The sequence below is a fragment of the Arachis ipaensis genome, chromosome B6, assembly GCF_059453495.1.
Source record: "Arachis ipaensis isolate K30076 ecotype BB chromosome B6, ASM5945349v1, whole genome shotgun sequence".
NCBI classification, from domain to species: domain Eukaryota; kingdom Viridiplantae; phylum Streptophyta; class Magnoliopsida; order Fabales; family Fabaceae; genus Arachis; species Arachis ipaensis.
Window position 1 is genome coordinate 8,632,048 of NC_142441.1, and position 25,158 is coordinate 8,657,205.

Consider the following 25,158-nt stretch of genomic DNA (forward strand, 5'->3'; position numbering starts at 1 on the left):
GAGAAAAACACAGCAAGAGAACAAGGAACAGAAAGGAAGCTCATCAAACACTGGAAAGCACGCAAAAACGCCCACGAGTTAGGATGTAATTGAGAAGGCGTGCAATTTAGCTGAGTCAGAATGTCGCACTCGAATGCAGAAAACGGAAACTTAACACGAAGCTCAATAAAACAAGGTGTATAAAAATAAAAGTATTGCCAATCTCCTCTCCTCTCGCAAACCCTATCCTCACCAGAACAAGGGAGAAGTTCAACCACCACACCCGAACCCTCTTTTACCAACCCCAAACCCCGAAGTTCACTCATTGAGTCAGCACTAACAAACGACGAGGAACGTGTCCTCACATCATCATGTACCCAGTAGTACAGATCATCCTTATTCTCCTCAACCGCTTTCTCTTTTTCTTTCTCCCTCGCCATTTCAAACAGGAAAACAGAAGAAAGGAGCAATGTTAAGCAAAAAAAAAGACAAACCTTTAAAAGTCATACTTGGAGTCAGCCGGTAGAAAAGAATTTGAAACAATAGAATGTAAGTCCCAAAACAGCAAAGAGATATTATTGCAAGCCCACTAACTTAGTAGGTAATTCAACTTATAACCACTCACATCGTGAAAAACCCAAACGGTAGGAAAACACATTTAACGCGGCACGTCTTGCAAGTAGTCAAAAAGAGAAGAAATATTCTAAATTTCCTTTAAAAATTTCTTCAAATCCTTGAAAGAGCCTAATATTAACAAAAAAGTATATTAAAAAAAAAAACACCTGTTTCATTAAAGCTCGGCTACCATTTCAATACAAAGCCAGCCGAACTTGGGGGCTATGACGTGTACCCCATAAACTCGGAGATAAGATTAGAACCGAAACTGATCATAAAGTCCGAAAACAAACAATCATATCTGAAGCAGCAACTTAACCGAAATCGTGCACAAGTCAAACACTACCTCCTAGTCGTTACCAACAGCAACGAAACTCACTATCTAAGCCATTAATATCGGAACAAACAGGCAGTAGATAGCCCTTCACTCATCTGTAAAACCAAACCCAATAGCCCAAGAAAACAGGTCACAAATACACTCTCGTTTCTACTTATTTATATTATTTTGAATACTCTTCTGACTTGAGCGTCGGAGTGCTTTTTGCAGGTGCTCCCGCCGCCGTGTTTCGCAACGCCAAGGTTAATCCCGAAGGCCATCTCCAAGGCGATGTACGGTTCACCCCCAAGACAAGCAGTCTCGCCTGGAGACATATACCTCGGCTGAAGCTGAACGGAACAATTATTATTATTATTATTATTATTACGCTTAATATATGAGATTTTCACCTTATTATGCTGTTGGGACTTGTAGTTAAGTCAAACATGAAACATTATGTTGTTAGGCACATACATAAGTTGTTTACACTCCCCATACAGCAGGAATAGCTAGCTACCTCAGCTTATTTACCCAATGTTATTAACATACAGATCACATATATTGAAAGGAAATTTTGATAAACAAGGTAGAACAAGGATTTAGTCTAAGTTGCAGAATGGTGCAGGGAATTGCGTCTTTTCAAGCCACAGAGATAGCTTCTCCTCCTCTTGATGTGTGTTTTATGGAGAACACTGCTAGTAGTAGTCGTCTTATTAGCGGTGGTGGCACAGGGTTGAAGAGTAGAATGGGACGATGCAAGATTATTGGTATTGTGTGTGTCTAACCACGTAATGATGTCATCAAAGACAATGTCGATGTTGTCATCAGGCTCACCAGAAGTCAAACCATGCCACATAGATGGGTAGAGTTTGATGGTCTTGTCTTTGCTACTTGCTCTCTCATACAATGCCCCACTCACATCAGGGTCTGTCACTGTGTCTGCTTCGCCATGCAACACAAAGAATGGCAGAGTCACTTTGTATAAACTCTCCTCAATACTCATGCTTGTTCTCAACATCTCTAGTGCTGTTTTCAGCCGAGGCCTCTCTTGGTATATCAGCTTGTTCTTCCTTATCTGCACCCACCTATCCCTTTAGATATATAGAAAATATCGGAGGCCATGAATTCAATACGTACGTGCAATTAACTTTATATGAAGTTAATAATTGATAGTCGTTAAATAATTTATTTGACAGATTTGACTAAATTATCATTTAACGACTTTCTAGTATTAACTTCACATGAAATTAACTGCACCTGAATCAACTGTGGACGAAGAATGTGTCACCCTTTCTCGTTTGGCAGGGTCTTTGAAGGCTGAGTTGATGACATCCTTAGTGGGGACGATCTTCCACTTTGGAATTATATCTTCTACTTTAGTCAGTATATTGATCACCACCTGGTGTGGTTTCACCTTCTCTGATATCTGCATTACTTATTTCTTTAACTACTTTCAATTTTCACACAATTACTCACCTACACATGTCTTACCTAGCCAAAACATCTTTAGATAAGTTGATTCCTATTATGTTAGGCAATTTAATAAAACGTCTCAATATTTAGACTTATTTTGTTTGAAGTGAAATAGAGAAAAAAAAAGGGATAAATTTTAAATTTTAACGTGCAATTTACAAAAAAAAAAAAATTAATTTCTCTTTTCTTTCCTCTATTTCTTTCTTATTTTACTCCAAACAAACAAAGTCTTAAATTATAAATATTTATAAAAAAAACATTTTCATACGAGCAGTTACTTTCAAACTAGCATAATTAATAAAAAAATGGACACAAAAAAGTCAATAAAAGAATAAATTTGACATAAGATATAAAAAGAAAATATTAAATAATTAGTATTTTTTATTTGTCTTAGTTAAATTTTTATTTTTCACTAAAATCATTAACTCCTTAATATTCTCCATACAAAAATACTATTTTATGCTAATAAATATTTTTATAGAAATAAAGAAAATAAGAAATATTATGGAGCAGCATACATTCATACCTTACACATGGGTGCAACAAGAACGGCACCGTCCCAAAAAGAATGGTGCTTCATATGCAAAAGTAGGGCAACAGCCCCTCCCATGGATTCCCCATACAAGAACCTGGGTTTTCCACGGTACTCTTCAAGCCCTGTCACCAGAGATAATGCATTCGCAAATGAATTAAACTATAAAATTTTTTTTGAAGTTATGATTGAGATTCGAATTCAAAATCTTTAAGTGAAGACAAATAAATTATGCTATTTGAATTATATCTCGTTGACAATGAATCAAACTAATTAACTGCATATGTAATTATTAATTTTATATATGGAATAAATAAAGTCAACGAGTTGGTTGAAGTCCATACCGGTGACTGAGCTGAAAAAGTCAAAGCAATCGTGAACAATATTATCAAATTTCTTGATGTAACAACGGGCACCTTGGGATTTTCCATGTCCTTCATAATCCACACCGTACACAGCGTACCTCGCACAAGCTAGCCTTACTCCACATTCTACACTCCAACCATATTCAATTCAACATCAAAATTAAAGTAGCGTAGGCAATTACTTTTGCAACCATGCTATTATATTAGGCAACTACTCAAATGAAGATGCTAAAAACATCTTTTTATGAAGATTCTTGTGTTAAAAGTGTACTTTGTTTGTTTAGCCACACTTTAAAAAAAATAACACTTTTGCAACACATCAAAATCAAACCATACATTTTATCATCTAATGGTAAAAAAGAAGTATCTTCATATGAAGACAATAGTAAAATCTTCATGGTAGTATCCACCATTATATTATATACATATTTAACAATAACATTAAAGATTGCACAATCATCAAAAGACGATTCACCTACTCGCAAGTTGCCGGCCATATTAGTTGTATTTGTCCACCTAATTAAAATCTCTCTTACTAATAGCTCTTGTTATTATTATTATTGACTCTCATGGTGGTTAGGTTTTGATTTTTAATTTCGGTCACTACTGGGTGGTTGGGTTTTTCGAAAGAGCTTTTACAGTTTCTATTCAATATAAATATATTAAAGGCTAATTTTATGGTATTTTTTGTTTGGTGTCTAATTTTTGTTTAAATTATTTTTTATAATAACTTTAAAGTATTTAAAATTTTTTAATCTTTATACTTTTAAATTTAAAATTAAATATGTAATTTATTTTAGTAATTAAACAATATTTTTTAGGTACCATAGCAAATACTTATATTAAAACCTCAAGAATTTTAGTTTAATAGTGAAGAAATTTTTCATAACTAAAACTTTACTTGTTACTCTACAAAAACCGGATGAATATTTATTTTCTTAAAACCTAAAATTACTTGATTTTTCAAAAAGGAGCTTTTCATAATTATATATCTTTAATGAGTAGAGACTAAGACACTTCAAGATGACTCTAAAGAAATTGATTGTTTCAAAATGAATTGGTACGGTCAAATGGTCAATACTAGATTACATACATAGACAAGACCACAAACCAAGTTCTGTGATTGAATACAGAAAAGAAAAGAAAAAAGTCTTAGGGACTAGCAGTGTATTTATCAATTAATTATCATCAGTATTTTTAATAATATAAAATGATATTTAATAATGTAAAATTATTTATTAATAATTAAATATTGACTAAATTTTAGTAAAAATACTAATTCTTTAAATTTTTTCAAAAAAAAAAAATTAGAAGACATCTCAACATTCAGCAGGATACTAGTGCAAATTAGGACAGAAGATCATATACATATTCAAAGTATTAAATGATTCTTTCTACAAATAATGTGACCACCGCCAACTCTACAAGTGATTTCATAACACCAATGCCTAGTAATATGGCTACAGCTAAAGTGGCGACAGTGCAATTAATGTTTTGATTGCAACAATTTTTGTGTGAATTAATATTGGTGGATCCACGCTTCTCAATTCTCATTTCTCAAAGTTATCTTCCTCCATTTTTTAAAATTTCTTTTATCCCATGGAAAGGCTTCTTTATAAATTTGAGTTAATTATGCTCACGCCAACGCTATAGCTATGTGCCACATGTTGCATATAAATCGTAACTATACCGTGGTTTAGTTGGTTCAACCGTAACATCACTTGGCAACGGTAGCTACACTAGATGGCACTATATAGTGTATCCAAACTTGGAAGGTAGCCTAACTAATTAAGTAGATGAGAGTCAAATTACTAATTTTAATAAACCCAAGTTAGGGGAACTAATTAAATTATTTTGAGAATATATGGCTATGTAGTTAATTATTTTTTATTATTTTGTTTTATGTTGGAGGTTCAACCACTGGCACCAGAAGGTGGAAATCTGATAGTGATACATGCATTAATCCTTATTAATATAGATAACTTTTTTATTTGTGAGTAAAAAAAAGACCATTTCTAAATTTATTAAAAATTAATTTTTTCAATTTTTTTTTCTCATTAGTGTTGTAAAATATGATCTCACATCTAACAATATTAATAGAAAAAAAATTAAAAAAACTATTTTTGTATTAATAAATATCAATTAAATATCAATATTGTAGATGTGAGAAGTACATAAAATTAATCTTAAACTAAAAAAATCATCAAAAAATAAAGAATTTATAAGATAAAAAACTCGTTAATGTGAGGCTTTAAGATTATAATCCTAAACCTTAATAAATATTATTTTCAGGATATATATATAGCATTAAAAAAAGAGGAAAAAATGGAGAGGAGAAAAGAGGTGAGTTAAAGTAGATGAGAGTTGAGAGTAGAAGAGTAATTGATGAAGAAGAACATTTATTACCTCTCATGAAGCGACTGCACTCCATGCCATACCCTGCAAATTAATGAAGAGGAGGAGGCAGAGTTAAATCAGTCACAACTCACACACATGATGCACCCACTAATTAATAACCAGAAATTAAAGAAAGTGAATGAATGATACCATGGCAAAGGAAGACAAGAGCCTTTGGAGAAGATAGAGGTAACCATTTGCATGTAAAAAGTTGCATTCCTCTTGAATTTCTCCAGTACTCCTGTTCGTTCCTACTTAATTATTAGTATATGAATATATATATATCACCATTTTTTTTTATCACTATCACTATAATAATATGAATTTACTTACTTACTTCTTACCTCTTGATATTCAAACTCTAAATCCATTAAACTAAATTATATTGTAGCTACAAGAGACCAAGGTGATGATGGATCTGAAAGTTAAGTTGATGAGTAGAAAAAGCATGCAGCAAAATCAGAGGAATAATGATGAAGATGGCATGAACGAGCTTAGCTTGAGAGAGAGACAGAGAGAGAAATATGTACAAGTGAAGTGAATAAGGAGAGCATGTTTCTTTCATATGTATATACGCTTACACACATGAATTTTGATGTAGGTCCCTTTCTTATATACATAGACGACGTTGAATTTACCAATTAATTTAGAATTTTTTTTATCAAAGATTTGTAGGCTGGAATCCGCAACCTCTTAGGTGATTTAATTTTAGGTAAGTACGGAAAGACTATGTCATTTGAGTTATAGCTTTTAAAATAATGTTTGGCAAACAATAATTTAAAATTATTTTATTTGATTTAATATTTATAATTATACAATTTTTTTATATTTGATATTATATATTTATTCTAATAATAATTAATAAATACAAATAAAAGAAAAAAAAAGAAATTATGACTACTTATAGTTTTTAAACAATGCCAAACATTTTTGTTATATTAAAAGTCCTTTTCTCCTCTTTTCTCATATATTAACAGAAATAGTAATAAACAATAACATAAAAAGCCAATTAAGTTGGTGCAAATTTAAGAAAAAATATTAAAAGGTCAATAGAATTTATTTTTTTAGTCAGTTGTTAGTTAATATTTAAAAATATGGGTTAAAAGTATTACTGAATTACTAGATTGATGATTAAAAGTACTGACAAAAAATAATATATTTTGTTGGTTTTTTAATTTTTTTTATTTTAAGTGTTTAAAAAATAGTCATTTTGTAAAGAAAATGATAAAGGACTAATATTTTTAGTAAGAACAAATAATAAAAAATTAATTAATATTAACTTAAAAATAAAATAAATAAAAATGTTAAGAGTAATTATCTAATATTTTTCTACGTCTCTGCCTCAAAGAGAGGGAGTTAATTTATTTTCTTGTTCTATCATTAACGCTCAAATTTAGGTGACTTAATTTGAAGGATGGAGCACCTACGCCTCCAACCCAATTAACCAAAGTATTCAACTATTCATAATGTAAAATAGAAACGTCCAGATATAAATGCCTTGATTGCATTGTATTTTAGTTCACACTGGTCTGGTCGGTGGTAACGTCTCCTCGTCATCACAATTCTCTAGTCCTAATTTCCAGTTTCAACATTTAATTTGCCGATACACATGCACATACATTAGCAATAATATTAATTGTCTTCTCTAGGATCAAATTATACATATATCGGAGATATATATGACATGATAAAGTTTCATTTTCGAAAAATAAATAATAATGAGCTTGATGAACTGTTTACTTTCCTTTGGATTTGGTACTCAATTCTAGTGACTTCTAGTAGTAGTTAGTTGCACAACATAATGGATTCGTAAATATGGTTCAGAAAAAGGATAGGTGTAAAATGGTGGTACGCATAATAAACACAGTGGTCTCTGCTCTGTACTACTCTGTAGACTGTAGGACGGATAGAGGTCACTTTTACTCTCGATAAAAACACATCAAATTTAGCCTACAAAATAACCTTTCTATAGAATTTTTTTTTTAATTTAGCATATTGAAAATTATGCTTATTGGAAAAAAAAAATACCTAAAAATAAATAGATGAAACATAATACTATTAAAGGTTGCCAGGCTGGGTTTACCTGCATGTAAACTTGAACAAAGCATTTGAGATTTATGCTAAGAAAACAAGTTCTCCACGAAATAAAACTTGAAAAGCATGAATAGTTTGGAAACTGCAAGCAAATTGGTCAAACCACACCGCCTTTGACGTATGCATCTTCTTCTCTTTAGGTGGTCCTGCTCCTTCTACCCACTTTTCTTGCATTGAGAGAATGATAACTATTAATTTTTGTAGGTCCTTATTGAATGTGGAAACCCCATAGTTGTCACTGTAGGTTTCTGTACTAGAAGCTCAAAGTGGCCGAAAATGGACAACCTTTTTCTCCTTTCTTGTCAAACCACCTTAACGCATTTGGTACAGGCATTATGATTTATGGGAGAAAAAAAAGCTACGGATTTCACATTTTCCGTTGTCTAGTTATATTATTACTTTCCCAATCTATCTTAACTCTCTTTGTTCTGGCAACGTAATCCTGTCAAAATAATCAGGAACACAACATTAAGTTACAAGATTAGAAAATTTGTTTCGTGAATGTGGCGTTAAAAGATACTTGTTAAATAAAAGAAACATTTTTAACGCATTCAGTATATTAAGATTTTGAGAAAGAGTAGTTAAACAAATTATTTTTGTAACCAAATTTAATCAAGTTTTTTTTTTCTTCTTAAGCATCTTTTCTATTTTTCTTCAACTAATTTTTATTGTATCAGAAAACTATTAGACTGACTAGACTAAAATAACTTTGTCATTGGTCATGTAACTCACCATAAAATTTTAACATGTTTAATTTGTTAGCAATTTTTTTTTTTTTTTTGACTCTATTGGCAATAAGAGTTTGACAAAATAAAAAGCCGAGTAAAATACTTCAGATTTTAGAAACTTCGATTCGTTGGTTTGACTTTGCTTTCTTTCTTAAATGAAGCTATAACCTACCCATCATCCAGCCCCATAATACTTGTTTGGATAGCAAATGTTTTTGTTGAATTAATCAACGAAGAACTAAATAAATATGTTTTCGTCGAGTCCAACTAAAAATCTATTTTTTAGCAACTACTTTCAACAAACTTTTTGTAATATTTTTTTATATTTATAGTTTCTCTTTTTTATCTTTTTCTTTCTTAATCCACCACCACCATATCTTACTACTATTAGAGATATAATCATTAATGTTATTTTCTATCAATTTAAAATTTTGGGATGAATAATTTCATGATATAATATCAAAATTCTATATCCAAAAGATCTTAAATTCAATCCTTAAAATACCCCAAAAATAAAAAAAAATTAGTATAAAACAAATAAAAAGTGAAAAGAAAGTTGATGCAAAAAACAAACAAATCCAAAAAAAACTCTTGCTTAAAGACATTATTAAAAATATTATTAATATTACCTTCTCCTATCAGTTTAAGTTTAAGTTTTTAAAAGGTTTAATTACTCTGCAGGTCCCTATAGTTTCATCGAATTTTCAATTAGGTCCCTATACTTTTTTTTTTTTCAATTGGGTCCCTATACATTATTTTTTTTTTCAATTTAGTCCTTGTTAACGTTAAACGTTAAAAAAATGTTAGTGAATTGTGAAATTACTTGTATACCCCTAAGGACCTAATTGAAAGGAAAAAAAATATAGGGACCTAATTGAAAATTTAGAGAAATTATAAATATTCAATGAAAGATATTCTTATAATCCCTATTTAATGATTCGACGACATAAAAAATATTCCTATAATCCCTTTTATTTTATCACTGTCATTTTTTTCTTATTTATATACAAATTATACCAAAAATATCTTCTCTTTATTTTTTTTACTTTCAAAATACCTTATCTTAAGAATATACTAGAATGATTTAGTTGAACTTCAACTATGCTTTATGTGTTGACGAATAGGGTTAATTTTCTCTTAATATAAAAGAAAGTAAGAAACCAGTGGTGTACTGGTGTCATGTTAGGGGAGCCCTTGCAAGACAATTTGATCTCTTGAAAAACAAACTGCAACTAACAAATAGCCTTCTGCCCTTACCTATTACAATGAAGAGCTAAGCTACCCAATGCTGCAACTGCACACTCACAATTGACAAGGATACATACAATTACAAACAGAGTTTATGCAACTTGTAGTTTCCATGATATACATACAACATGAATCATTCAGGTTCCATGAACATCGCTAAACACCTAAACCTATTCAACAGTGCCCTTCTATTTTCTCCTTGATCTGCTATATAATCTGGAAGGTGGTGAAGGGGAGAACTCAAATGGAAGTGGCGGAAGATCCATCTCCCCTTTCAAGATCCATCTCCCCTTTCAAACCCTGGAATTTTTTGCAAGCAAGCAAGCGCCAAGTTGATACAAAGGCTTGCTTGGTCCTTGTTGTAATGTTCCTTCAATTTCTCGTCCACTAGTTCTAAAATGTTACCCGCTTGAGCAAGATGCCTACACCAGCTGATCAAATTAGCTTTCTCAAGCTTCATGGGAGATGCCAGAACATGTAGCGGCCTTCTTCCCGACACAATCACAAGAATCAAAACCCCAAAACTATATATATCGGCCTTCTCCATTAAGAAGCCGCAGCCGCCATACTCTGGAGCATAAAACTCAATATGTGAGCAGATGACCAGAATCTATCCAAGGTGCCAAATAGGGGATGGCATATATTGCAATATCAATATGAAATGACATTATGTCTAATGGCTTTCGGCTTCCATTAGACCTTAAATATAAAACTTCTAATTTATAGCAAAATCCTAAATCATCCATGAGAATTGAACAGAAAAATCAAGAGGCATTGAAGCCTGCAGAAGCAGGACACCATTTATTGTTGGAAAAAAGCAAAATTTGCCCTGCTTGACAGTAAAAATTTCCCTCTTTTAACAAAATCCCTATATATAAATATCCATATTGTAAACCCTAAATAAACTATTATATCAAAATAATTCAGAAATCAATTCAACAAATCGATAATCAACCAATGCCATATTTTTAAACAAAATAAAATAAGCATAAACATGAAGTTTTAAAACTGAAAAAAGAGGCTTTTTTTTTTGTTACCTGTTTGCAGATAGTTCAAGTAGAAGGAGATGGAGCAGAGGCACAACGCGGGGATGGGAGGCCAGGCGCTACGAGGCTCGGCACGGTGCGGCGCGGCGACGTCAGGCGAGGGGCTTCACCGCGAGGGACGGCGACGGCTTGGATGGAGAAACGGCGAAGATCTCCGAACAGAACAAACCAGAGGAGACCAGCGCAGAGGGGAGGATGCGACGGACAGCAGACCACCAAGCGTCCGTTGCAGAGGAAGCCAGACACGGACGCGGACGACGGACGCAGGAGACGCAGGAGACGCAGCAGACGATCCTCGCGATCTTCAGAGAGCAACCTAGGGTTTGTTTTTCTTTGGGATGAAATGAAAGGGGTGTTTTTGGTATTTTGAAAAATTACATTTTTGTTCAGCTAGCTAATCCAATCAAATGACAAGAATATTCGTTTTTTATCAAGAATATTCTGTTATCTTAAACGTTATATTCACGGCAGGGACTTAATTGAAAAAAAAAATAATGTATAGGGACCCAATTGAAAAGAAAAAAAGTATAGGGACCTAATTGAAAATTCGGTGAAACTATAGGGACCTGCAGAGTAATTAAACCTTTTTAAAATGAATGAGATGAATAATTTCATGACAACGGCCACCCACTAGCCGCCTGTGATCACCCTCCAGCCACCACTGCCAGCCACTACCATCAGTCATCCTAAACACTAAATTCTAAATCCTAAATCTTATATTCTAATCTTAAACCTTAAATTCAAAATTCTAAATCCAAATCCTAAATTTTAAACCCTACATTAAATTCAAATAAAGGTTAAATATATCGAAAACATGATACCAGATCTGTCTAATTTAGTGCATAGCATAGCCTTAAAGTCGTTTGAAATTTAGATGGATAACAGATTCTTTACCAAAGCATACAGTGTCATACATAATTACAAATAAGTAAAATTCTCATTAAGCATTAGATTGAAAAAATTTCACTAAATAAATAATACACGAGATATTTCCCGCCCCACCTCCCCCTCTTATGTTTCTCTTTGTATAGGGCTCTTCCTTTTTTAACTCGGAAAATACATCACTACATTCATTGTATTGTACTCCTAGATACTGAAAAATTGAAATAATAAATTGAACAGGGAACGGAATCAAAACTCCCTGACGATTAAATTTTACACTAAACCGTTGTTTTCTTCATGGATCTGCCACCACTGCCTTTATTTTTCTTGGATCTATGCTTATCTCCACCCCGTTGCTCTGGTTTTCCATGTGGATTCACTTCCTCAAACTCTATTGGTTTTATGATAACACCTGGTCTCTTCACCACCTGCACATACAATAGTTGTTTCAATATAAGAGAGAGAAAGGAACACATAATGCATCTTACAGCTATTTTTCAAATAGTTCTCTGGTCATCACTTCAAAGAACAGCATGATACTACAGCAGTACAGCATTCGAGAAATTCAACAATGACAATACTTACTTCAGGCCGGGTAAGAGGTCCGATTGCAGTTGCCGGGTTAAATTCTGGTCCAATGGGGACACGCATGCTCTGTTCAAAAGCCTCTTTAGAAGTAAAAGGAAACGGCAATGCTTTTGTGTGGAGTTTCTCAGCCTGCCATATCCAAAAGGAAATATAAGATTGAAACCTCAATCATCATGATTGAATCATTGATGCCACACAATTGAAAACAATAAGCATAAACCTAGTCAGCACATAACCGGGAGCAAAATGCAAATGGTAGCTAGCTATAGGATTCAATCACTAAATCGTGAAACAGAAGGTCTGAAACTGGAGCGTGAAGTTCTACTGAAAGATAGAGCAACTATAACCAGAGAGCTCTGAGAAAAAAAATATATTACTGTACAATAGTGCCACTAACCTTCTTATTTATCTTTTCAGAGATTATCACATTTTTTAGCCGAGCATCCTTTCTCTTCTTAATAGCTTCTTCCCTCTTTTTCTGGGCATTTTCATGCTCTTTCAGCATCCAAGATGGTAAACCTTTCTTTTTCTGTACATGCGTCCATTGCCCCCAGCCAGGAAGTAATACAGGCTTTTCTGGCTCGGGATTTTCTTCATTGAGAATCTCCATCTTATACTTGTCAAACTCATCTTCTACATCATCCCCCGCAAAAGCTTGCCGAATGAGCTCTTCCTGAGAAGGAAGCTCATAAGATAGATTGGAACCAGCAGTCAGAATTCCGTCAACCATCTGTCCTGAACTATCTGTATCACTATCCTCTTCAGCTTCTTTTACAGTATCCTAGGAAACCAAAATAAATATACAAATAAATCAGGCTTTATCAACAATATTGCTATATGTCTAAACAAATGTAAATAGTTTATAATTCATACTTTTATATCTTGCCTAACAGGTCCTGCAGCAATTGCAGACTTCTTGCCATTTGTGCCGCCTTCATTTCTGTTTTTAGCCTGCTCATCATAAGTCCATCCGTACAGAATTCCAATAAATTATACATAATTTTTACATCATAAAAAGATACTAGAAATATCAATTTTCAAAACACAACATGATCCAAAAGCATTCAAACCTTTTTCCATGTATCTGATACAAATAAGGAAACTTCATATGTCGTTTTTGGCCCAGGATTTTTGACAATCTCATTAAAGTCCTGCAATAAAAAAATGCAACTAACGTATCAGATTTAATGATCAAGCAACAAAGTTTAGAATAGGTCCAAAAACTGGGAATTTCATCACCTTAAATACAGATTCCTGATGATTATCAGTGTCTTCTTGAATCAAGACTGAATCACTGTTCACATCTTTCTGCAAAATGTTACTTCCCCCAGTCTCTATATTGCCATTTTTGCTGGCCCTTATGTCATCCTCACTGTCACTGCTACCGTAATTGTAATCTGATTTCACCTTATTACCTGCATCAGAGATATGGGTTTTAGATGCTCCAAACACTCTTCTGCCACTGATAGAAGTGGTTTCTGGGTCTTCTGAGCCGACAGAGTTCTCCAGCTTATTCTTGGAATCCTTGTATTCTTGAATAGCAAGGTTGGCTTCTTCAACAACTGCCTCTTTTCTCTTCTCCAATCCACGCCTCTAAAGCAGAGGGGGAAAAAAAAAGATGATACAACAGATTAATAAGAAAACCTCCTAACTGACAAATTTAAAACATACACAAAACATAGATATATGCATCTTCCTCACAGTTGGATGTTTTAATACAATAAATAATTGAATAACTAGCATTTCATGAAAGGTTACATTACAAAATAATTCTTTGAAGAAAAATTAAGAACCAATGTATAATTACCATGAAAGGAAGAGAAAGCAACCCGGACTTGGGAGTTTCATTATCTTCCTCTATCACTTTCTTTGTCTTTTCTATTGCTTTTCTCAAAACCTTGGAAGCCATGTCCTGATCAGAACCAGAATCTCCAGCATCCTCATCACTGCTGTCATCACTGCTGCTGCTGCTGCTATCCTTCATAGAGTGCATTTTTCTTGTCAGTTCAGCATGCCTTTGAAGTTGTTCAGCTATGGCAGCACGAGTTCCTTCATCTTGGCTGTTCAAACCACGTGTTAAGATACGCTTAGCCCACCGGTTCTGGTTTTTGTGTTTGAGTGTCATACGCTCCTGTAGCAAGTTGGTAAATCGAGGATTAAAAAGTAACATAATGCAAAGATATATGCATCCTCCTCAAGTTGGATGTTTTAACGGAATAAATAATCAAAGAACCAGCAAGATGATATTAAAAAAGTTAATAGACACCAATTTTCCTCTTCTAATTGATCAATTGATAAACTATTTATTTAAAAAAAATGTTCTTTCTTGAGGGATGATGTTATACCTCAGCTCTCAGGCGCTCTTGTTTCATGGCAAATTCTTTAGCAGCTTCAGGGTCCATTTGAATCTTAGAAGCTTCGGTCTTCAATCTATCTTTCTTCAACAAACGATGATATGTTTTGGACTTGATCTTTTTGAGACGCTTTGCCTTCATTTCATGACGGAAAAGAAGGCTCCGCATTTTAGCAATACGGCTTTGCCTATCCTTTTCTTCTTCAACAGAGACCTGTAAAGCATCATAAGCTACATTTAACAATTGAAATGACATAAACCTAATACTTAGCCTATATCGACAACAAGATTACCATGTTCATCTCAAGAAGCCTAGAACCATCCTTTTTATGAGCTTCCATAACTTTGTCATCAGAAACTAGTGCAGCCATTTTCCTCTCAAATTCAGTTCTGGGTTCAAATTCAGAAGCTATTGCCCCTACAGTTGAAAACCCTAAATCTACATTCTCATCAAATAAAAGAGTTGGTGCTTCTCTATTTCTCTGAATAATTTGCTGCCACTTTGTGACCTCTTTCTTTGATATTTCATAAGCTACCTTCCTCTCCACCTTTGCTTGATCTGCCGTTCGAAGCGGTGCATGTATAGGCTTAGAATTGTTCTCAATTTGTTGTATTCTTTTCCTAAGTTTTCCAAAACCAGGATTATCCTGAAGAGGATTCAAAAGGTCATCGATGCTAATTTGTCCATCACCATCCACAACATCACGACTAGGATTATATTCAGACTCCGGATATAGCTCTGGTATAACATCATCTTTCATCTTCCTCTTCTTCTTGCCTGCATTTTGGACAAGACTCACAATCAAACTTCTGAAAAAGAAAATGCTAGACTTTGGATAAACAGCAGAGTGGTTCCCTACATGTGAATGCATCAAGCCTAAACAGTTCTTGGAGGAGAAAAGCTTCTAAGCTAAAGTCAAATGTCATTCCCATCTAATATGCCAGCACCAGACTTGTCTTTTAAAATAAAATAAATATAATACAATTTTCTTACCTTCAAAAGCCTCACTTGGCATACCAGTAATTCCTTGTAACATCCTTGTATGCCTTCCATCACCTTCCTCGCTAGAATCATCATCAGCAGCACCTCCAGTCCTTTTCAACCCATCATCATCATCATCATCCTCGTTATCATCATCAGATTGTATACTCTCATCCTAAGAATACAAATGAGCACGTAAATGACTATGAACCAGCACAAAGAGGATTAGTCCAATGATTAAATTCACCAATCTGTCAATCACCAAACCAATGAACTAACGATAACATCCTAAAAGCATTTCAACAGGATCATGACAAATCAATGTCAATGAACACATCCACAGAATCACAAAAAAAATGCATACAATGAGGTGCACAATTAACAGATTCAAAACTCGCAAACAATGAATCAGAAATAAAATAATTTCTCAGATTAATTTAATTATTTACCTCGGATTCATCAGAACGGTCAATAGGGAGCTGGAGGTTATCGACGGAACCAGGATCGTAGCGCTTGTTCTTCTTGGACTCCTCCTCGGCCCGTTGTTCCTCATACTCGTAAAAATCATGGGGGAGAAGATCGCGTTCTGCGGCGTCACCGTCAGCTGAATCGATATCTTGGTCGCTTTCAATGGGAACGGTAGGGTTTAAGCGCTCCAGCTGCTTCTGCAACGAGGAGGGCAAACGAGGGCCCGTCTTCTTCTTCTTCTTGGCATTCCTGCTGGGCTTGGAGTGGCCTCTGCGGTGGCTGGTTTCGTCCCTGTGCTTCCGCTTGGTTACCGGCATGGCTGCGCCTCCGTGAGGGGGTTTCTCAGGAATGGCGGTTACTTTGGAAGCAATGCTCTTCCTCACTCACACTACAACCCTACTTCGCTAACTAAATTGATTAAATCTCTCCATTAAATTAATTTTTTATATTTTTAAATTTATTTTTAATGCACTAAGTAGATTTATCGGTCATCTAGTTAAGTAATCAGCAAAAATAACTCTGATAGCGCGAATAATCATCTTAAAAAGATAAATTTAACAATAATTATATAAAATATTTTATATTATTAATACATTAAAATTTAACTGTTTTAATAAATGATAAAAGTTTATGTTTTCATTCAATTTTTTTTGAAAAACATTTGCATAATTATTTGAAAAATGTCTAAAAAGAACCTAGGTAAAAGTAAAATTTGATATCTTGACATTTTTTAATTTCAAAATTTTTTTGTCATTTGCATAATATAAATTGAAAAAATATATATAGTCTAAAATTTTCTATGTCGAAATAGAAAAATATTTCATTTTTCTAAATAAAGTATTATACTTTAATTTTAAAAACTTATTTTTTGCAATATATCTCATCATCATTCGTAGTAAATTTTGCTATATTAAAATTATATTTACCTCATCAATAATGTCTTTATTATTGCTAGCTTTCGAAATCTTCTTTTACAAATATAAATCTATTACAACTAAAATGTCAATATTCTATTATCAGCTTATCATCTACAGTTCATACTGTTAAGTGGGTTTTATTTACAGTTATGTAAGGTTTTTATATTTTTTATTTTACGGGAATATTATTGTCTATCTGTTTTTCCAAAACATGTCACATGTGAGCTTGGTTATTTTTTATACAATAAACCTTTTTTTGTGACTATTTATACAACAAACTTGATTATTTAATCAATAATTACAATTATATATTATTACTACCAAATTAATACACACTAAAAGTGACTTCAATTCACTATTTTATTTAGTCACCAAAAAAAAATCACTATTTTATTTATTAAATATAATAATAATACTAATAATAAGTGTGAGATTGAGTGATATAGTAAATACTATGTTTATCTTAATAAATATTCTTAAAGTATAAGTTTTAAAATAATATAATAAATAAATATTTGTTTACTAAAGCTTACATTATTTATTTCTCACATAAATATAATAAGAGAAAATTTTGTGCATACAAATTTAACCCATCAATTTTAGTACATGCATACTAAAAATGTCTAACTAACTTGATTTAAAATACATCAAATGATTTATGGGTTTCAAAAATATTTATTTACGTGTCTACTGTCTATCTACATGTGTTTTTTTATTATTATTCTTCTCAAAATTTTCTTGTATTTAAATATAACATACTAAATTTATGTGTATATAAGAATTACACATATAGTTTAATCAGTCTCTCTAACTGCTTACAGACATCAATTTAATTTTCATCAGGTCATAATTCATTGATCATTTTAATTCATGATGGATCCATCGTTATTATTTTGCTAATGCATATCGTTAAGTAATACGCTATTTCTTAATTATATAATAGTTCTGAATTAGTTGTTGCGTTTATCAAGATAATAACTTTCAGTTCAAGTCTCCATTGAATTATTCAAGTTCAGATTCTGTTGATACACACAGAAAAGAGCCACCTCTGGTGTTTTATACATAACAGTAACATAAGCAAACTTCGTTAAAATGTATGCAATTACTGGTTACTTTGGAGAGCACAATTTGAAAGTGACATGCTTCACTGTGTTTATCAAAAAGAAGAACATAACAGGGGTGATGCATATTTGCAAATTAATAAATCTACATAGCAAGAAAGAAAGAAAGAGAGCAATTACCTCAGACACTTATTAAGGGGTGAGAAACCCGTGTTGGAGAAGGGGAGCGCGTGCAAAGTGTTCATCAATGGCATTCGGAAGAATGTGTCAAGAGAATTTGCACGTGCCCTGCTTCTCCAACAAGGAGTTTCTCATCCATTAGAACTCGTTTAGTTTGAAGTGAGAAAAACAGTGAGAGAAGGGTGGGTATTTATAGGTGGTAATTTAGAGAAGCAATGAGTGAAGTGAGGTTGCTGAGTAGAGAGAAAAGAAAGGGAGTCTGGCAAAGCATGATGGCAAGTACACACAGAAATTCAAAGAAGGGATATCGAAGGAAACCCAAAATGAGTGATGTCTGCTTTAATATCATAAAAAAGCCAACAACTCCTTTGTTCATATTGAGGTTCTTCTCTCACTCTCACTCTCACTCTCACTTGAACACTTTGGCCACTTGTTTTTCCATTTGTACTAACTCCAATGGCAGCCTTTGGATCAACAATGATGGGTCCCACCATGCATATATACACATGTAAGTGGCTTGCATCTTTAATTTCCCTTTGCATAGAATTGGATGGTGCAAGCAGCAGGAGGAGAAGAATAATGTATGAGTGCACGTAGGCTTTGCGTGTTGGGCGCAAGTTTTTGAGTATGGCATGTGTTTGTGTTTGTGTTTGTGAGAGAGTGAGAGAGGTTCTCCCTAGGTAGATATCATTCCCTATATACAATAGGGTCTTTGCCCTTTTCCCCCAAAGTTTTTGGTGGTTTAACAGAGGCTACAACTGCAAGAATTTCAAACACTTAACCTGCAGAAGAAAAAGGGAAAGAAAAAAATATGGTAAAGCAATGAATATGGGGTGAATACTAACAGTGAAGGACACATAACTTCCACACCAGGCAAACTTGGTTTTCAGCAAACATAATCATTGTTGGATCAGGACATATTATTATTTTAATACTGTTAAATTATAAATATAAAAGTTGCGCCTTTTATCTATGTCTTGGTGAATTTTGTCCTATAATAACAACAACTTATTTATTTTCTGATATGTTTTATTCTCTAAACAAATTTGTATCTCTTAATATTTTTGTAGTTATTTGGCCTTAAATAATATTTCATAAGTTTGTGGTCAATATGTCTCTTGGGGTGTTAATCAAAGATTTTGATTCTTTGTAGAACCCACATTTAATTTAATGGATAATAATTATTGGTGATGGGTGACGACTATGTTCTGTTGATAGCAGATAATTATATTGCGGCAGAGAATGAGAAAAACCAGTGGCGTGGGAGAATAGGTTAAATATGGATTTAAGAGAGTGTCATACATACATTACATGGCTCACACGACACACTCATGTAAGCTTGGCCATCATTATTTGGATTTGGTGAATCGGTCACCCACTGCCATTGCCATACAAGTTGAAATAATGTGCTCAAAGCAAAGGCCAAAGGTTAAAAAAACAAAAGCCAAAAGTGAAAGAGTGCTTGCATGCCTAAAATTTGATAAGGGATACTTACGTGTGATGTCCATGTAAGGAAGGGTACTTTTAGTGTGATACAAAAGATGGATTGGAACTGTTACCACTTTGAAATGGCCATGCCTCTCTACCTCTATGTCTATCTTGTGGAAGAAGAACATAGATTCTGGCTGAGGTCATTATCAAATCTAAGGGACTTAAATATTGGCGTGTGCGTCCTGCATTTGGTATGCAGTGAAAGCTTTATTTGGTCACACACACACCCATTATTCAAAGGCTTTTTGAAACTCAATCATGCCTCCCAAACAGCTAAATTTCTACAGCAATTCATGTCTGTTTTTCCACTATGCTTCGGAGAAAGGAACAGCAATCAAACAAAAAAGGCTTCTCCCTTGTCCATTAAATTTGGGAACTCATTAAGTCTTCAATGCTAAAGTGAAAAAAACAAAAACAAGGTACTTACCATTGCCACATACATACACATACACTCTCTTTTTGACAAACATCACCCAGTTCTGTTTTTCCTTTCTGCTATTGAAGTATCGGTATTTGAAATAGAACACTCAGATTAACTAGCCCAATTAAAGTATTAAACCATTAGGAAATGTCTATTTAATAAAAGAATAAAAATATACGATTTTAAGTAACAAATATACGATTTTAAGTAGTGTGTCTACATTACCCTTGGCTCCAATACAATATCACAATTCACAATAAGTCTTTTTTAAACAGGAATGGCAAAAGTGCATTAAGGAATTCCATTTAGCCAAAACGAAACGTGAACAATTTAAACTCTCACAAATATTTCAATACAGGCTAGAATAGGAGCATTAGGGTAAGAGTATCAGATCATCAGCATGCTATTTACCAACTTTATTTTCATATATAATGCATATGCAAGCATGTTGTGTGTACCCTTGCTCAAAATCGTTATTTTTCCCACTGATATAGTGTTTATGCTAAAACTTGAGGAAGCTTTCAGGGAGGATCACCAAAATCCAAATGGTTGTTGACTTGGTCACTAAAGACGAGCCTTCATAAGATGGCACAAATACAAGACCAATAAAACTTCGACAAGGTGAAGTAATTTTGTAACTGTTAAATTTGAACCAGAAAGGGATGTATTGAATACGAAATTTTTTCAATGTAGAAGTCATCACCCTAACTACAATCATACAAGAAACATGGCTGCCTAGGGTAAACATCAATTATGCAGATACATAACGTATGAGATGAATTAACAATTCTACTTTGAAGATATAAGACGCCATTTTCACACCACAAGTTGAAGAAACCACTAATCTATTTCTTGGCATAAGTTATCAACATCGGGTTATGTGGTGTTATCTTGAAACCTTGTAGGGCCTGCATTGCTACAGTTGATTGCATCTCATCTCCATATTCCACAAATGCAATTCCTGGCTTCGCTTCCACCATCCTAACTTCCTTGAAACCAGGATATTGAAGAAAGAGCATTTGCAGCATCATGGGAGTTGTCTCATTGGGTAGATTTTGAATGAAGAGAATATTGTTTGGTGGGGCAGGAGCCTCAGGTACCATAGATTTTGCACCACCTGGATACGATACCTGGGATAGTAGCAATATTAGAAAAAAGAGTATAAAATAAAAGTAAAACCAACTAAGTAGACATGGTGATCAGGAACACAATGAAACACATTGTTCATGCTTCAGCATGTCATCTCTTCTGACTTTCAAGCAATGACAATAATCTCTTTCCTCCCACTTTAACCAACAATACATTTTCCAGGAAAACCAAAGAAGAAAATTTTCCTGATTCGGTTCAATTTTCTACAAAACATGACCAACCCATATTCTAGTCTTAGAAATCATGCAGCTAGTTTCACACCACGAATGAAATTGGTAAATTGAGGTGCAACTAGTCACTAGAAAACTAGTAGGTGTTTTACATGATCATTGACTAAAAAATAAACAAGAAAGTGAGGAAACTTACAGCAGGAGCTGCACCATAGGCACCAGCATATGCTGGATTTACGCCCATTCCAGCTAAACCAGGATCAACATGGTCCTTCCGTTTTTTGCCTGCATCATAATGTATCAGAGTCACTTTCATAAAAATTCCTTCCGCATCTAAATGCAACTCTTGACTGTGCATACACAAACTGCTATGGCCAAATTTTACACAAGCTTGTCAGCAAACGCTTTGATCCATCCCAGTTTCTCAGAAGTCAAAACTAGAGGAATCCAGTTCCTTGCTTATTTTTTAGGTTTCTTTTAAAAAAAAAGGTTCACTATTTTGTGAAATTTAATAACTACATTTAGATGCCTGAGTTTTAAATTTAGGTTTTTACGGCCATAAAGTTTTAAATTTACATTATATAATATCCATAAAACATAATAGAGAATTAGGAGTGTTGTACCTTTGTCATCATGCCTCTTCCGTTTTTCTCTCGGGACAAAGGTACCATCAGCTTTTGCTATTATATCTGATTTAGTCTTTGCATACTGTATTTTCTGCATACGTTGAAATATTTCAATTTCTTGCAGAAGAATAAGTTCTAAAACATTGACAGGAACAGAGTAAACTATAACATATCTAAATCAGCAGCAGAAACTAAGGAGGTGAAGTAAAAGAACATGCAAGTTGCTTGAACAAATTTGTTCCATTTTCCACAAAGAAAACAACAAAGCAATCTTTTTTCTTTTAATGCCATGTGTAATTTCGATAATATCCTTTTCTCAAGATAAATTCCAAGACAAACTGATACATGATCAGCAAATAGTTTTTTATGGCATTTGAGCGAGAGATTTGCTATATAACCACTAACAGAAATATATTCATCTGCTGCTAGATGAATCTAAAATCAGATTTGATTCATGAACTTTTCATTGAGGCTTGTTTAATAAAATTAATTGTGATAACATTCCCTTGTGACTGAAAGTGAATAGGATTTATCTACAAGGCCCCAAACCCTAGTGTTGGTGGTTTAGTTTAAGATGGCAAACCACTGACTAGACTCCTAGTAAATTATGATAGCTGAGATACCTTGAGAACAAATATTGATATATTGTACTCGGCCATTTCTTAGCATCAATTTTTCTCAGAGTCATGGATTATTTCTTTCTAAGATACAGGGCTAGTCCAATTAAAGCTCTTCCTAATTGGTTTAGGGAACTGCTTCTACTGATTAAATAACAAAACCGATAGCCAATATTGCCACTCATCACAAGGGATGAACAATGTAATGCAAATTGAATGAATAATCAAAAGTATTTCCAAAAGTGCTCTCAGAATTCCTAAGCACGCCAAACAGTAAAATCAAAAGTTCAGAAGCGAATCAAACGAAAATTACAGCTATGCACTCAATACAGGTAACAAACCGAAATATACCCAAAAAAGAAAAAAAAAAAAATCAAAGCTGAACTGAAGGAAGAAGCTGGTACCATTGGCTTATCGTAGAAGGGAAAACCTTGCATTTGTCTAAGAGCATTGGAAGCAGAATTAACATCCTCAAACACCACCCAAGCTTGACCCTTGTGCTTCAGAGTCTTGAACGCTAGCACTTCCAGTATCTTCCCGAACTGAGAGAAAACAGCATGCAACGACTTCTTCAACTCTGAAGGGAAAAAGAAAAAAGAAGGAAAATTGAAATTGAAATCGAACAGAGTGGAAATGCGTGAATGAGAAGTGCAAAAACAGAATAGAAGGTGAGGTACCATCAAGCTTAATCTTTTCGTTAAGGTTGTTGATGTAGATGGTCATGTTCTGAGGGATTTCAGCGATCGCATTGGGTTCAGACATTTTGTTTCACCTGCGATTTCGATTGTTTCCGATGGAAAAGAAAGTGAGGAGCGAAGATGGTAAAACCCTAAGGCTAGAGCCGCTGCCGGAGACGGTGCTCGAAGCCACCATGAATAGCCAACACAACAACCAAGCTGAGTAACAAAACCACTGGGCTTTTTCCCCTGGGTCATAATGGGCCTCCCTAACTGGAATTTTATTTTATTACGGTTTGTTGGGCCAATATGAGTCCAATTACGAACTCACTGAAACCCAACTTGGGATGCGTAACTATTATGAATTATAATTTGACTTTTGTATCACAGAGAATGCAAGCTCATAGCCTACTGATATGCAACTTGTGATGTCGAAGCGGTCAAATTGTTTGATTATTTTATACCTTTTATTATTCGATGATTCTAGATTTTCTGTATGCGGTTTTTATCATTTATTTTGATTTTGACGCGCAGAACTCGAAACTAATAAGTGCGTGTAAAACGGGTTTTGCTTCTAGTAACGATGAGCAGAGATGAGAATTATTGAGAAGGTTCTAAGAAGGTGTAAAGATGGATGGTGACAATTGTGAATTTTGCCGGTTATAAGTGGCTATTAGCTGGGTAGGCAGGCTTTCGGTGGTTCATGCACATGAATGTAATAGGAAAGCACGATTGCGATAGAAACGAATTGGGATGCAAGTGGATGACTTGACTACCTTATATACCTAGTAATTCACGGATGTTGCATTAGTATTAGTTGCATTGCACTGGAACTAATTGACAAGGCAAGTTGTGGGGCCCGGCCTTCTGTGGAACTAGAACTCAAATAGGAGTTCGTTTAGTAAAGTCTTTTTAAGAAGTACTATAATGTTTTTTTTATAAATTACACAGATTATGCCCTATTGCCCTTACGTTTATAAATTTTTATAAGATAAGATAAAGATGTTTTTAAAAATATTTAAAGTAAAGTGTTTTAAAAATAATTTGTGTTTGTCAAAATTAAAAAATTTAATATAATTTTATATATTAATTAATAAAAAAGATTTCATTCTTTTTTTAAAAGATGTTAAAATGATTTTTTTAATTTATAAAATATATATTTCTCTATCTTACAATTTAAAAAAAATTAATCTATTTTAAATTTTTTGTGTTAATTATTGTCAATTTTATTTATTTTAAAAAAAAAATTTACAAAAATATTTTTTAATAAAAATTTATTTTTTAATAAAATTTTATTTACTAAAATATCTTTTAACAAATTATTTTTTAGTGAATAAATTGTAATTTTTCCAAATATCCTTTAAAATATTTTTTAATAATTAAATTATTTTTTACTAAAATATTCTTCAATAATTTTTTAGCTACTAAATTATAATTTTACCAAAATTTTTTTTAACAACAATTTTTTTAATAATTTTTATTGTTAATCTCATGATATCAATACATATTATTAAACATGATTTTACAAGTTTAGTTTAACATTTTTTTATATTTTTCTATTAGTGTCACGGGAAAAAATTTTAATTTAATATTAAAATGATATGCATTGATATCACAATTTAATCACTAAAAAAATATCAAAAGGTGTTTTAGTAAAAAAATAATTTAATCATTACAAAACATTTTAAAATATAATTTAATTACTAAAAAATAATTTATTAAAATATATTTTAGTACATATAATTTAATCACAAAGATATTTTAAAAGATATTTTCTCTAATT

At 33.2% G+C, this 25,158-nt stretch overlaps 3 protein-coding genes and 1 long non-coding RNA gene across 4 annotated transcripts; all 4 read right to left on the minus strand.

Moving 5' to 3' along the window:
• Window positions 1-1,348: 1,348 nt before the first annotated feature.
• LOC107645639 (caffeoylshikimate esterase) lies at window positions 1,349-6,262 on the minus strand. Its single transcript, XM_016349717.3, has 7 exons — window positions 6,022-6,262; window positions 5,828-5,918; window positions 5,687-5,719; window positions 3,260-3,406; window positions 2,910-3,040; window positions 2,199-2,336; window positions 1,349-1,985 (listed from the first exon to the last, which is right to left on the minus strand). Exons 1-7 carry the CDS (start codon window positions 6,046-6,048, stop codon window positions 1,515-1,517), a joined length of 1,038 nt encoding a protein of 345 aa, XP_016205203.1. The 5' UTR covers window positions 6,049-6,262; the 3' UTR covers window positions 1,349-1,514.
• A 3,431-nt stretch (window positions 6,263-9,693) lies between these two features.
• On the minus strand, window positions 9,694-11,167 carry LOC148554546 (uncharacterized). The gene is made up of 2 exons (XR_015885807.1): window positions 10,785-11,167; window positions 9,694-10,317 (listed from the first exon to the last, which is right to left on the minus strand). It is a non-coding gene; the product is annotated as an uncharacterized LOC148554546 (long non-coding RNA).
• Window positions 11,168-11,663: 496 nt separating this feature from the next.
• LOC107645640 (U3 ribonucleoprotein (Utp) family protein) lies at window positions 11,664-16,504 on the minus strand. The gene is made up of 11 exons (XM_016349719.3): window positions 16,048-16,504; window positions 15,611-15,773; window positions 14,910-15,394; window positions 14,609-14,830; window positions 14,071-14,394; window positions 13,503-13,856; window positions 13,334-13,414; window positions 13,137-13,214; window positions 12,661-13,044; window positions 12,261-12,392; window positions 11,664-12,103 (listed from the first exon to the last, which is right to left on the minus strand). The coding sequence occupies exons 1-11, from the start codon at window positions 16,381-16,383 to the stop codon at window positions 11,954-11,956; spliced, it is 2,709 nt and encodes a 902-aa protein (XP_016205205.1). The 5' UTR covers window positions 16,384-16,504; the 3' UTR covers window positions 11,664-11,953.
• Window positions 16,505-20,766: 4,262 nt separating this feature from the next.
• On the minus strand, window positions 20,767-23,860 carry U1A (spliceosomal protein U1A). The gene is made up of 5 exons (XM_016349720.3): window positions 23,376-23,860; window positions 23,103-23,275; window positions 22,079-22,172; window positions 21,652-21,740; window positions 20,767-21,266 (listed from the first exon to the last, which is right to left on the minus strand). Exons 1-5 carry the CDS (start codon window positions 23,458-23,460, stop codon window positions 20,982-20,984), a joined length of 726 nt encoding a protein of 241 aa, XP_016205206.1. The 5' UTR covers window positions 23,461-23,860; the 3' UTR covers window positions 20,767-20,981.
• Between the last annotated feature and the right edge of the window lie 1,298 nt (window positions 23,861-25,158).